This window comes from Chenopodium album, chromosome 11 (assembly GCF_948465745.1).
Source record: "Chenopodium album chromosome 11, dcCheAlbu1.1, whole genome shotgun sequence".
In the NCBI taxonomy this organism is placed as follows: Eukaryota; Viridiplantae; Streptophyta; class Magnoliopsida; order Caryophyllales; family Amaranthaceae; genus Chenopodium; species Chenopodium album.
Window position 1 is genome coordinate 53043166 of NC_137844.1, and position 14609 is coordinate 53057774.

Below are 14609 nucleotides of genomic sequence, written 5' to 3' on the forward strand. Positions count from 1 at the left end.
CTTTTGAGGTAATAATTAAGAAATTTTCCTTTCCTCTATTTGTGTATTATTCTTTACTGTTCTTCCGTATGCTGTTACCTTGATTCTCTTTTATTTATTTGGCTCCTCCAAATTGTTGGGATTTAAGGTGGTCATGGACGCTGTGCTGAACACTATGTAACTCTGTGCATCCGTGTGCCCAAGGAGAGAGACACATTTATAAGAGTGAGACGTGCTGCACCATTACTGCCTCAGCTTATGCGTGGCTTCTCTGATGATGTTGGTTCCTTGACTTTTGTTTATGATTGGTGTTGGTTGACTGAGGAAGATACGGCTGATAATCATGAATTGGAGGATGGTGAAATTATTGATGCCTTTGATTTTGATGAGAGCAGTAAGTTTCATTTTTTGTTTTAGTTAATAATGTTGCTTCAGTACTAAGCTTGTTGTGTAGTTTTGCATCTTTTAACTTCATCATCACGCTTGTTTCTTTCAGACACATAGTCTGTGTGAGCATCTAATATCCATGCCCTGTTATTGAATCTATTCAAGTTTTGGAGTTCAAAATGGGGGCTGCCCAGTTGATCTTGTTGATCAACAAACTTTGTCAATCAATTTTGCCACATCAGCGTTTGAGATGACTGGAATATGAATCAGCATTATGTAGCAATACACGTTGGACAACTGATGGTAACGTCTATAGCTTTCTTCCGTCAGTGATTGAGTTAGCCAGCGAACCATGGTTAAATGTTGGTATAAAAGTGGAAAAAATTAGTCGGTTGTTGGTAATTTTTGTTTAGTCAAATTTATCTTTTTGACTAAAATTTCTTCACCCACAAGAATCTAACTATTTCAAATGAGAAGAAAAAATCGTGTTGCAACAAATTTCGGATCGCAGCGATCCATATAGATCAGTTCCATTGCTGATTGTGTATGGCTTAAACACCGAAGATCTACAATGTCTGATGTAATTCTGCTTTTACTAAATTTTTCTCCAGGTTAGTTTGGACATTTTTACTTAAAATTCAGTTAATATTTTGTTACTTGATGAATGCCAACGTTATATTAGAAAAAAACTAATTCAAGGTGAACCTAAGAAATAATTTTGGAAAACTTTATAGTTTGAAAATTGTTTTGTTATTTGGATCTGTTTGTTTTGGTAGAGGTGTTTGATAGTGTGTTATGTTATGTATCTTGATTAAACCCTTGAATTAGGCTGTGTCGTAGACTCGTAGTGATTAAACTGAGTAGACTATGAATGTAATGCTTATTGTCACGATCTGGATTACATGCAGGTTCTATTGATTTTGATTACATAAGGCCTGATATATAATATGGCTGACAGTGTGGGTGATAGTATGGGTGATGGGCAGGAATCTGATTGTGAATACGTTGAAGTTCATGACATTGTTAGTGAAGCTGTGTGTGATGGGCAGAATAGAGATATGTATTTATCTCCGAACACAACGAACGGCACAGGAGGCACTGTTGTTGGTAGTAATACTGTAAGTGTCGTGAATTTAGTTGAACCCCCAAAAACCGGAATGATTTTTAAAAGTTGGCAAGATATCGAGGCATATTACAAATCCTATGCTGAGCAACAGGGTTTTGGTGTTACAAGAGCCCAAGGTGTCTATTCGAAAGGGGAGGTGAGAGACCGTATTGCAACAACATGGAGGTGTGAATGTTGGGGTCGACCTGATATGAGAGCCATGAGGGAAGCAAAGAGGAGGGCTAAGGCGATGGATGTATCAGGATCGGGTGGAGTTGTTGGTGGTGTAGTGTGTGCGGATGAGCTGAGCAAGCGCAAGAGAAAATCCAAAAAATGTGAGTGTCTGGCGAAGGTATACGCTAGCATAAACCGCGGGGGGGAATGGGAGATCAAGAAAGTGGAGTTGGAACATACTCATGATGCTACCCCACGCAAGGCAAGCTTAGTGAAAGAGTATAGAATGAAGGGACTAACATCGAGGGCTAGGAAGAGGTTGTTGGACTTTTTTGAAGAAGGCGTGCCCATTTCACAAATTCACGGTTGTTTTTCTGCTGAAGTTGATGGGTTTGACAACCTACGCTTCACCGTGAAGGACTTAGCTCATGAGGTGTACAAGGCTAGGAGACTGAAAATGCTTGGTGGTGATTCACGGACATTGATGACATATATGAAGAAAATGCAAGAAGGGAACAACAATTTCTTTCATTCCATCCGACTCGATCTTGAGGGTAGGTTGAAAGATGTAATTTGGGTTGATGGTCGAAGTCGGGCTGCGTATGAGGAGTTTGGTGATGTAGTTTGCTTTGATGCTACTTACCTAACAAATAAGTATGAATTACCATTCGTTAATTTCGTTGGTGTAAACCATCATGGCCAAACCATATTGTTGGGGTGTGCATTGGTGTCACACGAAGATTGTGATACCTTTACGTGGATTTTTCAGGAGTGGTTATTAGCTATGAATAACAAAGCCCCAGCAGCAATTCTCACTGATCAGGCAGCAGCCATGAGGAAGCCCTTAGAAGAGGTAATGCCTGAGTCACGGCATCAATGGTGCATATGGCACATTATGCGAAAAATTCCCGAAAAATTGGGCAAATGCAAAGGGTTAGTAGTAGTAATTTGTGCGTTCATTTGGTTTGTGATTATTTTACAAAACATGTCTATTACAGCTAATGTTTTTCAAAATAATGTGGACGAGTTGCAGGTACAAAGTTTTCAAACCTGTGATGAAAGCTATCGTTTATGAAAGTTTGACCGTTGAACAGTTTGAGAATGATTGGACAAAGTTTATAACCGACAACAATCTAGATGACAATGACTGGTTGTCCACCCTTTATAGTGAAAGGCATATGTGGGTTCCCGCATACCTGAGAGACTACTTCTGGGCGGGTATGAAGACAACACAACGGGTGGAAAGCATCAACAGTTTTTTTGACGGTTATGTGAATAGGAAGACCAAACTGTTTGAGTTTCCTATTAAATATGCAAAGGCAATGCATAAGCGTGTATGTGATGAGACAGCTGCAGATGCGAACTGTGCCAAGTATGTGAGGAGGCTAGTGACTGGATTCAAGGTGGAAAAGTTTTTCCAAAGGGTGTATACGGACACCAAGTTTCAGGAGGTTCAGAACGAATGTACAAGAATGATGTATTGCTATTGCAAAGAAAGCAAAGTCATAGATGGAAATAAAATTGAGTATGATGTAGAAGATCGGGTGTGGATTGTGCCGGAAGGTAAGAGTGAGGAAGTTATAACAGATCGTCGTAGGTTTTTCAAAGCCACATTCAACAAGGATAATTTGGAGGTTATATGTCAGTGCCGGAAATTCGTCACACATGGTATAATGTGCAAACACATGATACAAATACTTGATAAGAATCATGTTGTTGAAGTTCCGGAACAGTATGTTTTAAGGAGATGGCGAAAGGATATACTAAGGAAACACACACGGGTTGCGGTCTCCTATCACGACCCAAACAAATATGCCGCTGTCAAAAGGTACAACAAGTTGATGTCCGAGTTTGAAGAGATATGCGATGCTGCCGCTATGGTGGATGAAGAAGCGGTTTCTTTGGTTACAAATGCATTACTGAATATAAGGAGTCAAGTCCTACAGTGCAGGCAAAAGAAGGCAGCTGAGAGCATAACCTTATCTTTACCCGATGATGGTACTGCTCAGAATATGGAAACACAAACAAGTAGCTACACCGTTTCGCCTGTTCATCAGCAGGCCGAATTGGAGTACTTAGATGCCATGGATGGCCAATTTGATTCCCTCGATAATGAACCACATCGTGTTACCAATGGCATAAAGGATCCAATTTTGAAGAAAAAACCTCGTGGCCGGCCTAAGGGATCTCGACCAAAGACGTTGGCAGAGATGGGTTTCAAAAAACCCGGAATGAAAAAACGCACCACCAATTCGGTTACAAATGCAACAAGTTCGGCTACCTTAGACAAAACAAAAAAGAAAAGCAAATCGATCCCGAAAGATTCAGCAGGACAGGCTACGAAACCTTGTTGTCCTGGTAAGAAGAAAAAGGTTTGTGATCAAAGGGAAAATGATAGCATCACAGCACCATCAAGCAAGAAAGCGGTAGCCACACCAAACAAGGTTTCTACATCTTTTGTATTACACATATAATTCCAACCCATCACATCAGTTGTTTATTTCGCCATTGTTTTGATGTAGGGCAAGAAGGTTAAATTGTTGGAGGATTTGGTGCCGTTGCTGTCATCGACCAAAACAGTTAGTAGTAAGGTAATTTCCGGATGCAAGTATTAGAACAATCCTTTCTTTCACGATATCTATTAATATTAGTTTTTTTTTTCTAGTGTAAGCGCCAGGCTACAGCAGACATTTCAAGAACTCGACTACCTAAGGCAGCCTGTGGAAAGACAAGGACCCGATGCTAGAGTTTGATTGTCATATGGCTGATTACTTATGCCCGGGTGCTGTATTTGTCATTCAACAATAAGTGTCTGTGTTATTGCTGTCGCATTTTGAATATGTTTGGAAAACATTTTATGTACTTTGTCAATGATTTGTTTTTTAATTAGGGTTCTGAACATGTAATATAAGTGTTTGCTGCTTTATTTTTTGAAAATGTTAGTGTTATTATCATTATGCATTTCACTGGAATGCCTTATTCCCATTACTTTGCAATAACTATTATCGTTCCTATATGATGTATAATGTTTGAATATTTGAATTGTTTAGAATCTACAAACATGAACTTGTTGGTGTTATTTAGACAACTTTCAATCAATAACATTTCCACAACTCCAATATTGGGCCAACCATGAAACAACTGAAATCTATTGGGCCCAATAGCCCAATACATACAATCACTCCTACAAGCATGGTCATTGGGCCATAATTGCACATTTCAACTTTTGAAGTTTGACATAGGACTGTGTGTACATTGACCATATAAACAATGCCCACCCAATTTTTAAGCAGCCTGAGTTGTATGGTTGTTATGATTTTTAATTTTGTTCCGTTTCATTTTGAAGATTTTCAAGTTACATTTAAAGCTGAAATGCTACTTTTTAACACAACAGAACAACTGAGACGTTATACCTAATACAACTTGGTACGATTACACTGCAAATTGCAATTTATGAACATGAGAAGACCACAACCAACAACACAACAACAGAAAAACTTAAATTAGCATGTAACAAAATAATGCGAGTGCAAGTTAAATAATTGGTAAGTGTTCAGCAGATGTACTTGGGTTACCGCCCTTCTTCACCCTGAATTGGACCTCTTTTTCAATTGAATCCGATGATTCCCCCTTATCAATGGTAATTGGTGCTACAGTTGGGACACCACGTCGTATGTAGATAGGAACATTTATCCTTATCTTTTTGGTACAGTTATCCGGTGCTTCAAATCTTTCCCAAAACTTATCAGGTAGAACATCACAAGTGGGCTCTCTGACTTTTCTCTTTCTGTGTGTTTTAGAGATAGAATCAGACCCTTCCGAACTACTACTTGAGTCACTACTCAATGGATATGTCTTTTTCCTCCTTATTACTCTCTCGGGTGTCCATCTATGGTAGTTCACCAAATTAATGGCAGAATTCTTGTAAATGTCGGATCTGTTTAACCCAATAAGCTTAGAAGTGAACATGTCTTTATGAAATTCTTCTATCATCACATTTTCCTGATTTTTTGCTATCATACCCATTCTTTTACCAAGCAAATTCTGCATGTCACCCACTGTAACTCTGCACCCATCACTTTCGTGACCAATTCTTCCACACTTGTGACAAAATATAAACACATTCTCATACCGCAGATAAACCCAAACAAACTCTCCGTCAATTGCCTCAAAATAAAACCCAGGTAGTAGAGACAACTTCAATGGAATGCGGATCTTAACCCTAATATATTCTTTTGTACCCGGCTTAAGAGATTCCTCATCGAAGTATATTACACTTCCGACATCATTTAAGATTGTTTTGACGGACTCTAGAGATGATGCATGAAGGGGTAACCCTTCAACGCGCACCCATAGACAGGCATACTCAAATGTGAAGGACTGGGCCGAAGCTTGTGGATACCAAGGTGCCATCACAAACAAAGCTCCGTTTAATGATGCAGATTCTAGATCCACAAGATTATCCCGATCTCGAATGTCCGAGCAATGCAGCATAAATACAGATCCCACCTTTTCAACAACTATGGAACCATTCTTTCTCCACCTAGACTGAATCCATCCTTGTACTCTCCTTTCAGAAAAGCTCCTTTCGTCAATGAACTTACCAACGACCACCATAGGAAATATCCGCTCCAAAACCCGGGGTGGCTGATCTTTAATCCAAACTTTAGGGCCGTGTCTTGTGAGTCCTTTTGGAGTAATAAGTAGGTTATTTGTGTTTGAAGTTGTTGTGTTCACATTCATTTTCTAACAGCAACTTGAGAGGAATGATGGTTATTTGTTTCCTTTAAACTAGGTTACATGTATAGTAAATTTTTTAATATTTTTACTAGCTACATGTTCCTTAGTCCAGTCGGTGGAACTGTATACTTATATGAATCAAAGGGTTTTTATTTAATTTTTTTTTTGTATTATTTTTTTATTTTTTTATTTTTTTATATTATTTTTTTTTTTTAAGTTGAGGATATGAATCATAGATCTGTAATTCAAAGGGTCATTTGTTAAATTCAAAGGGTCATTTGTTAAATTACTTAATTTGATATTTAATTTGTTAATAACAATCCTTACTGATCCCGGTTTTGTAATATTGAATGTCTAGTCCTACTCCTAGTTCGGATTCGTAGACCCGCCTAGACTGAATCCATAGCTTACTAAATCATCCGCGTAACATATATACAACGGAATTTAATTGCAATACTAGGAAATGCTACTACATGAATTACAATCAATTGAAGTTGCAGATTCACCGTCACCACTGTCATTGGACCCAGAATCATCTCCACTGCCGGAGTCAGAACCTCCATTGTCGTGATCATCATTATCTCCAAGTTGATCATCATCAACTAATTGTTGATGCTCTGGCCCCAACTGCTCCCCTTCAGCCTCTACTTGATGGTCTTCACCTTCCCCTTCCTCTGCCTCTTCCCCTTCTTCGTATTCTTCTTCTTCTTCTTCTTCTTCTTCTTCTTCTTCTTCTTCGTTGACGTTCTCTTCTTCAACATCGGCGGCAACAATAGCAGCAGGCTCCACAACTTGGTGGGCCGGAGCAGGGGCAGGCTCCACAACTTGGTGGGCCGGAGCAGGGGCATCGTCCGCACTTATGTCCATATCACTTCCCCCGCCGTCAACACCGACGGGCACCGTGCCGCTACCACTACCACCCACCCCGTAGGATGCATAGGCAACATAAAACGGCCTCTTCCTCGCCGGAGCTTCATCATCACTGTCACTAGAGATAGCGATAACACCTTCCAAATTATCAGATCTGGGCCGCTTTCCCTCCTGCTTGTCTACCATGGGTTGTTTCCCCTCGTTTTTCCCTCCGACCGCCTTATCGGAATACTGTTGCAGTTGCTTATGCACATATTCAAGGTCCTCCACCATGACTTCGAACTTGTCAATTGCAGGATTAACCATCGGAATCCTATTTTGCAGTAGGTCATCAAATTTTTTCTCTATGGTCGTCTTCCAATGTTCAAGGAATTCACGGTGTGCTTGACGAAATGTAGATACGACATTGTTTCCGGCCATTTTGAGATTTCCGAATTGTTGTAACTGGACTAGAGAGAACTCTGTTTTTGGGCAGTGTAATTGAGAATCTTAGGAACACGAATGGGATTTAGAATGAAATACAATTTGGGCGAATGAGATGCCGGTTAAAAAACTTCACATTGGGAGTTGGTACTTTCATTTGCAACCGTTCCCGAAGACGACGCTTCAAATACCCTGCCACAACTGTGAGCAAAATATATCAGTAACATTGGACCATTTGTTTTTTTATTACCGTACATAAATCAATTGGGGATGGAAATGGGTGGTCCTGTACCAAACCCGGACCCGGTTGTAATCTACCCAAATTGGCAAAATATATCACTAACATTGTAAATAGTATATAGACATCCACATTCATCATCATCATCATCATCATCATCATCATTTTCTCGAATAGTCTTATCACTCATTGATGTAAATATTGTTTTTTTTTTTTATTTTTTTTTTTATGTAGTGTATAGTTTACTCAACCTTTTTAATGCTATAAATAAGAGCTGAGGTCTCCTCCTTTTGTAAACACATTAACAATACGTCTTAAAAAACATTAGTATGGTAATTATAAAAAAGATCACAAAAAACTACAATATTAATTTAAATGTTGATTAATATATTTCGTTTTTTTTTTAATGATACATATAACACCTTACAAATTTAACTACAATATTAATTTAGATGTTGAATTTCTATAACACATTACAATTTTACTGAAAGTCATACAAATGAAGAAAGCAAATATACAAATAAATAAACATGCCTAATCCTTCTTGCAAAATCAAATTATGCCACTTGTTGGGTAATTACATGTCTTGGACTTGCATGAAATCATGAAGATAAACTTGGAATTTCCCATATTTTTAGGATGACCCAAAACAAAGAAATCTGCAATACTTTTAAAATAAAAAGCTTTATCAAACACCGAAGGCCGGGTTGCTGTGGTTCTAAAAGTGTTAGAGTAGAGTTTCCTCAAAACAAAATAAAATAACCATTACAGTTGCGTTAATATATTCATAAATATCAAATAAGGATGCATGTATGCATCTTTTTAGAACCCCAAATAAATCCTTCAAATAATAAACATAAGAACAACTATGCCATTGAATTTCATTATGGTATATTCATATTTATTGAAATGTCCTGAATTTAAATGAACTAAATATTATTATTATTATTATTATTATTATTATTATTATTATTATTGTTGTTGTTGTTGTTGTTGTTGTTGTTGTTGTTGTTCTTATTATTATTATTATTATTATTATTATTATTATTATTATTATTATTATTATTATTATTATTATTATTATTATTATTATTATTATTATTATTATAAGTAAGTAACTGACTATATATGTAGGTTTTTTTAATGTTTTTAAAATAATATTACTAATACTAATTTTGGTATTATTTTTAATGAGCAGGTTGTGGCTGATACTGATCATCGGAAGCGGGTTAAGTACACAAATTAGTCTAATAGAAGTCCACTACATGTGAGTGATGTGATCAAAATAAACATTAAAGTTATTGGTTTATATTGATATATTTATTATACAAATTATTAAATGAACGTAGTTCACTGTAATTATTGTGGGCCACTAACTTTAGAGAAATTATTGCTGTTTTTGTAATAAAAAAAAAAGTTACTATAATAAAATAAAGGTCACTATGTGGTAAATATAAGTCATTTTGGTATTATATACGGTATAAGAGGTTAATTTTTAATAAAGTATTTTATAAGGTCAATATAAATAATAAAGTTCATTATGTTAAAATAAGGGTCATAGCGTCGTATTTGCAGTTCACACTAGTATTAAACATTATACATCGTTAATAAAGTCCACTACGTTATAAATAAAGTAACAAGGTTTCAATCCAGGGGCACTATGTTTACTATATTGTCGGTTGATTTTGTATAAACCCCGGGTCCACAATAATACTATTTACGACCAGGTCCACGCAATTATTTCTGTATTTATTATTTACAACACCCAGCTGCGCTGCCTGCTCCGGATAACCAGATAGCAAAATAATATAGAAGATTGATATAATACACAGTAGTATATTTGACATACTTTGATATTCCATATTTGATTAATACGATCTTGTATTATTAATATAGTGAATGCAAAGCGAAGTCCAGCTTCAAGCCGTTAGACTTATGCTGTTTTAGTCTAAGATAATAGAAGATAATTTTTGTCAAACATCCATCCTGTATTTTCGGTACTTTCACATTACATTTTATTTTTAATTATTTTTGAATAATTTTTTTGAACAATTGTTCTTAAATTTTGGAAAGAGGTGTACTACACCCTAAACAATAACGATCTGTTCATTTTTTTGGAATAATAACGCTTTTTAATGTCAGTTTTCCAAAAAGAAAAAAACAAAAAAAAAAAATGTCTCAAAAATAATAAAAATGCACGCCTACAATCACGTCAGGGTATTCATTTTTTTCTACAGGGTACTGAAAATAGCTGCACTTTGTTCAATTCAATTTTTTTGTTTTTTAAATATATATTTAATATTCCTCTTCCAAAACCTCACACTCATCTTCAACAATGACTGGGTTTATTCATGAATTCACTTTGGATTAATTGGACCATACTTTATTGATTTCATTTTGACTTTGGTTGTTTAAGGATTAAATTTGCAAGAAGAATAAAGGTTGAACATTAACTGAACCTTTGAAGAAGTTTGAAGCTAGATACCAGAAATTATAAAAAATAAAAATCAATAGTAAAAACAAAACACGTAATCCATTAACAACAAAAACCGACTTTTTACACAAATATTTAATTGATTACATAATTCAAAATTATACCACACATGTAGAAAATATTATACTACTTCCAACATTAAAATACACAATGGTCATACCGTACTTCAACTAAAATCCAAACTTTAAAAAAAAATAAAAATTTAACAAAATTAAACAAGAGGCTACTACACTAACGGGGATGAACAATAGCCACCACAAACATCATTCCCACGTACTAACACCCGAGCACATTGACGAACTGCATTCTAGCTTTTAGCTTTATTTACCCAATACAAATTTCACATCTAAATATTTAACATAGGGACACCACCCCACTAAGCTGGTGATCGATTAAAATAGCCATAATCGGTTACTCCTTGGGCAACACAAAACACCGAAGCGCCACGGCTAGTTTCAATAAGATACTAACCTTCTTTTTGGCCTTCCCATATCCGTTTTCATCACACTTTCCTACACCATTGACAAGTAACACCCCGTTATCATGATTTTTGTTACCTTGCTTCTTCAAAATTATGTCTTCTAAGTAAGCTTCCATCCAGATGCAGTCCATGATACTCGTGTTTCCTTCTTCATCGTCGGACCCACACCTAGAATGTGGTGGCGTAACCAATAATTCCCGTAAACCCGGGTTAGTGAATACGGTTGGAGATAAAATAGGAAACGTGAAGCTTGGTTCCCTTCCTATGGTAGATGAAGTATTTTCAACAACATTCAAGGAAGAGGAAGTTTGTTCCATTTTTTTTAAGATGGAAGGCTAGAAGATCTTTAACAACCCCAAACCCTCCCTTTGTGCGTGTGGAGTAGGCAAAATTTTTGTAGGTTGTTTATAATGAAAGTGGAATATAGATAATATCGAGTGTAGGGTTTCATTAGTGGTGGGGACTAAACAATTCCCTTTTTATGACCATATTTTACTAAAGGACCTTCTACCTTTGATATTTGACACCTTTAAGGTGGTAAAAATTGGTGCCCCTTTTCAATCAAGATTTGGGAAATTAGTTAACATACCTACGCATGCTTCAAAGATTGATTAGGGTTAAATAAATTACATTTTGAATTATCCAAGTAATAGGTTTTTGGTATTGTATATTTGACACGAGCGGTCATTTCAAAAATACGTATTTGCGAGTCTATGAAACGATGAAAACCCCGGATAAAAAATAAAACACATAAATGTCACAACTTCAACTATATAGAATTCTTTCTATTTACTTCCTTCAACAAAACATGTAGATTGATTTTTATGTTACCTCTATTATTTTTGCCCTATTATATCATCATCAATTAATTGATGATAAATTACATTAAACTACATAAGACAAAATTTAAATTTCAATTTATTAAAAAAATATCCACATTCAAAAATAATTCAAAATGTATTGCAACCCTACACCTAACGGTAAGCTATCTAATCTTAGGTAAATTTACACACACAATTATTGAAATTATAAAATAATACACCAATGACTTTAATAAAAATTATTTTTTAAAAAAAAATTCCATTGTCAAGCTTAGTGGCCAATTGTAGGTCACCCCCCTAATAAATATCTTACAAACAATACACGATATACACATGGTAATGACATAGACGACCTTCAATATTTGTGTCACTTGTGAGCTAAGTTCCCTTCTATATTACAAGATACTCCATTTCCAAATCCAACGTATATTCTCTGTCTACAAATTACTTGAACAATACAAAACTTGGCTTTAAAAAAGTGGAACCATCCAGTTGAACTGATATTTGTAATGAGTTAAGGAGATTTATAAGTCACTATGGAATTTGAACTTAGGTACCTTTAATATATAAATTGTATGTTGCAACAATAGCAACCATTATTGTTGGTGAATGAAAAACTTAACTTTGTAAGCCTGTTAAAAAGTGGTTCAACCAATTATACCACTTTATTTAATTTGATTATACAAATTCGAGAGGTCATTTATGGAAATGTCATATGAAATAAGAATTAGTCCACGCATAAACATTGAATTGAAAGATGTTTAACGATCACATTACATTATAAACCTACTAGGGCCTGTCATACTTACTAATTAATACATAAAAACATACTCATCTTACAAAAGATATTGTTCTTTTACTTGCACAACCGTGGACACTAAACCACTCCCTAAACCACATTTCCAACTAAAGACACAAAAGTACATCATAATCATAATTCAGGCGCTGCACTACAAAAGCTAAACGTTGGGCAACACCAACACATCGTCTTCATTCCTAATCTTTGCTGCTTCAACGGTTTGGTACCTAGTCAGCACCCGATTTTCGCAGGACATGACTAGCCTCTGTGGATCAAGCTCCCTGTGGAGTGCCCACAGATCGAATATCCCTCTTAACTGAGCATGTAGGGCACCCTTAACCTTGACTCGGAATGGACTAGTCAAGTGCTCCCTCACATAAAATTGCTTCACATGAGTGTTCAAGTTGTAAGACAAGTTCTGCATAACAATAATGTATAATTAAAATTTAAATGTACACTAAAAACAAAACATTTAAAATAGTATACAATACAATAAATGAAACACAACTTCTTAAACAAATAATCCGGCATAAATACCTCCAAACATTGCAAACTTGTCTTTTCACATTATAAGTCCTAAAATTATTATTACGGTTTTATTAACTAATTCACCTAAATGATAATCTGTGAAATAACATAATTTTAACAACGATTACCTCCATGTCTACAAAATTTTAGGATTAAAAAAAAAAAAAAAAAAAAAATTAAAAAAAAAAATGATAATTTTCAATAATTTTTTTACAAAAAACCCGATTACCTCACTCCGAGCAATTAATCGCTCAACATGGTTGAGACGGAGTCCCATGGGAGTTTCATGCTCCGGAATCGTTTCCCCCATTTTCGTAATCATCAATTGATTCACAAACCGATCACACCTTCTAGCATAATCATTGTAAACTCTTTCAAATGTCTCGTTACAACGTAGGTAATACGTTACACCTACATCATCATCATCAGAGCTGGAAACATTGATCGTAAAGATCGGCATCAATGAACCTTCATCAATTTCTATGTCAAATGGAGTTTCTCGTAGCTGAGGAATTTCAGGATCCTTCCACATAGAAGCAGGAATAACACATAGCATTGTAAATCCCCCATGAGGTCTAGGTAAATTTAGTGGAGGTTGATTTTCGATTTCAGAAAAACTTGGACCATTTTTATGGGTTGGATCGATGTAGGGTATTTCTGGTAAGTCAAAGGTGGGAGCATTCTTTCGCTGTCGCACAACATCAGACGACGAAGGTCGACCTGCCATTGGAGTGTTGAATGAGCTAAAAGATGTGGAAGATGACATATTAGGGTCTTTGCTTTTCTATTTTAACAATTTATGGAATTACTTTTTGGCTACAAGGTCAACTACAACACCATTTATAGTAATGAAATAACATGAAGTCTCAAATGTTAGGGTTATCTACGTGATGTGGTCCCGTTCCTCCTACTCATTAATCATACAAATCGTTTACATATTTCTAAAATACCACATGAATGAAAATGATTAATGGTAATTGGGTATTTTGTAATGTTAGTTATTGAATGAATGTGGTACATTAAGCAGAAGCTAAGTGTAGCACATTATTTTATACACATTTGATTACTAGTTAAGCCTTCCTTTGTACTAGAAGAATCTTTTTTAATAATCACGTAAATATTTAATAAACCAATTGAGTAGGTGGGTTACCATAATTAAAAAAATAAAATGTGTACATAGGAAACATTACACTAGTTTTTAAATTAGTTAATCACAGTTTGTGCATGCATGCGCACGTAACATTTAATACTGCGTGGTCACTCCGATGTGTAGGACAATTGTTAAAATCTACGTCATTAAATTATTTCACTTTCAAAACTTTACATATGGTTCCTCTAAAACAAAAAATAATAACGAAATTACATATGGTAAATTTGATCCTTTGATTAAATAATGTGTTTTTAAAAAACATATTTGGTCTATTGGATGTACCATGTACGTATGCATATCAATTTTTTGACAATTTTTTTTAATTTTTTTAATTTTTTTTTATTTATTTTTGCTCACGAGGGGCAAAGCCACAAAAAACGAAATATGATAAACTAAATCTATGAGGGAATAAAAACCTGG

The 14609-nt window shown here is 35.5% G+C and overlaps 1 protein-coding gene across 1 annotated transcript; it reads left to right on the forward strand.

The window, feature by feature from the left end:
- The first annotated feature begins 1313 nt into the window (after nucleotides 1-1313).
- LOC145566844 (protein FAR1-RELATED SEQUENCE 6-like) lies at nucleotides 1314-4391 on the forward strand. The gene is made up of 4 exons (XM_081626131.1): nucleotides 1314-2578; nucleotides 2679-4071; nucleotides 4168-4236; nucleotides 4311-4391. The coding sequence occupies exons 1-4, from the start codon at nucleotides 1314-1316 to the stop codon at nucleotides 4389-4391; spliced, it is 2808 nt and encodes a 935-aa protein (XP_081482257.1).
- The last annotated feature ends 10218 nt before the right edge of the window (nucleotides 4392-14609 follow it).

What these genes read in the sequence shown, in the direction of transcription:
- LOC145566844 (XM_081626131.1), top strand. Translation starts at nt 1,314, where the DNA reads ATGGCTGACAGTGTGGGTGATAGTATGGGTGATGGGCAGGAATCTGAT. An exon ending in AAATTGGGCAAATGCAAAGG is followed by an intron (nt 2,579 to 2,678) that starts GTTAGTAGTAGT and finishes GACGAGTTGCAG; the next exon opens with GTACAAAGTTTTCAAACCTG. An exon ending in CACCATCAAGCAAGAAAGCG is followed by an intron (nt 4,072 to 4,167) that starts GTAGCCACACCA and finishes GTTTTGATGTAG; the next exon opens with GGCAAGAAGGTTAAATTGTT.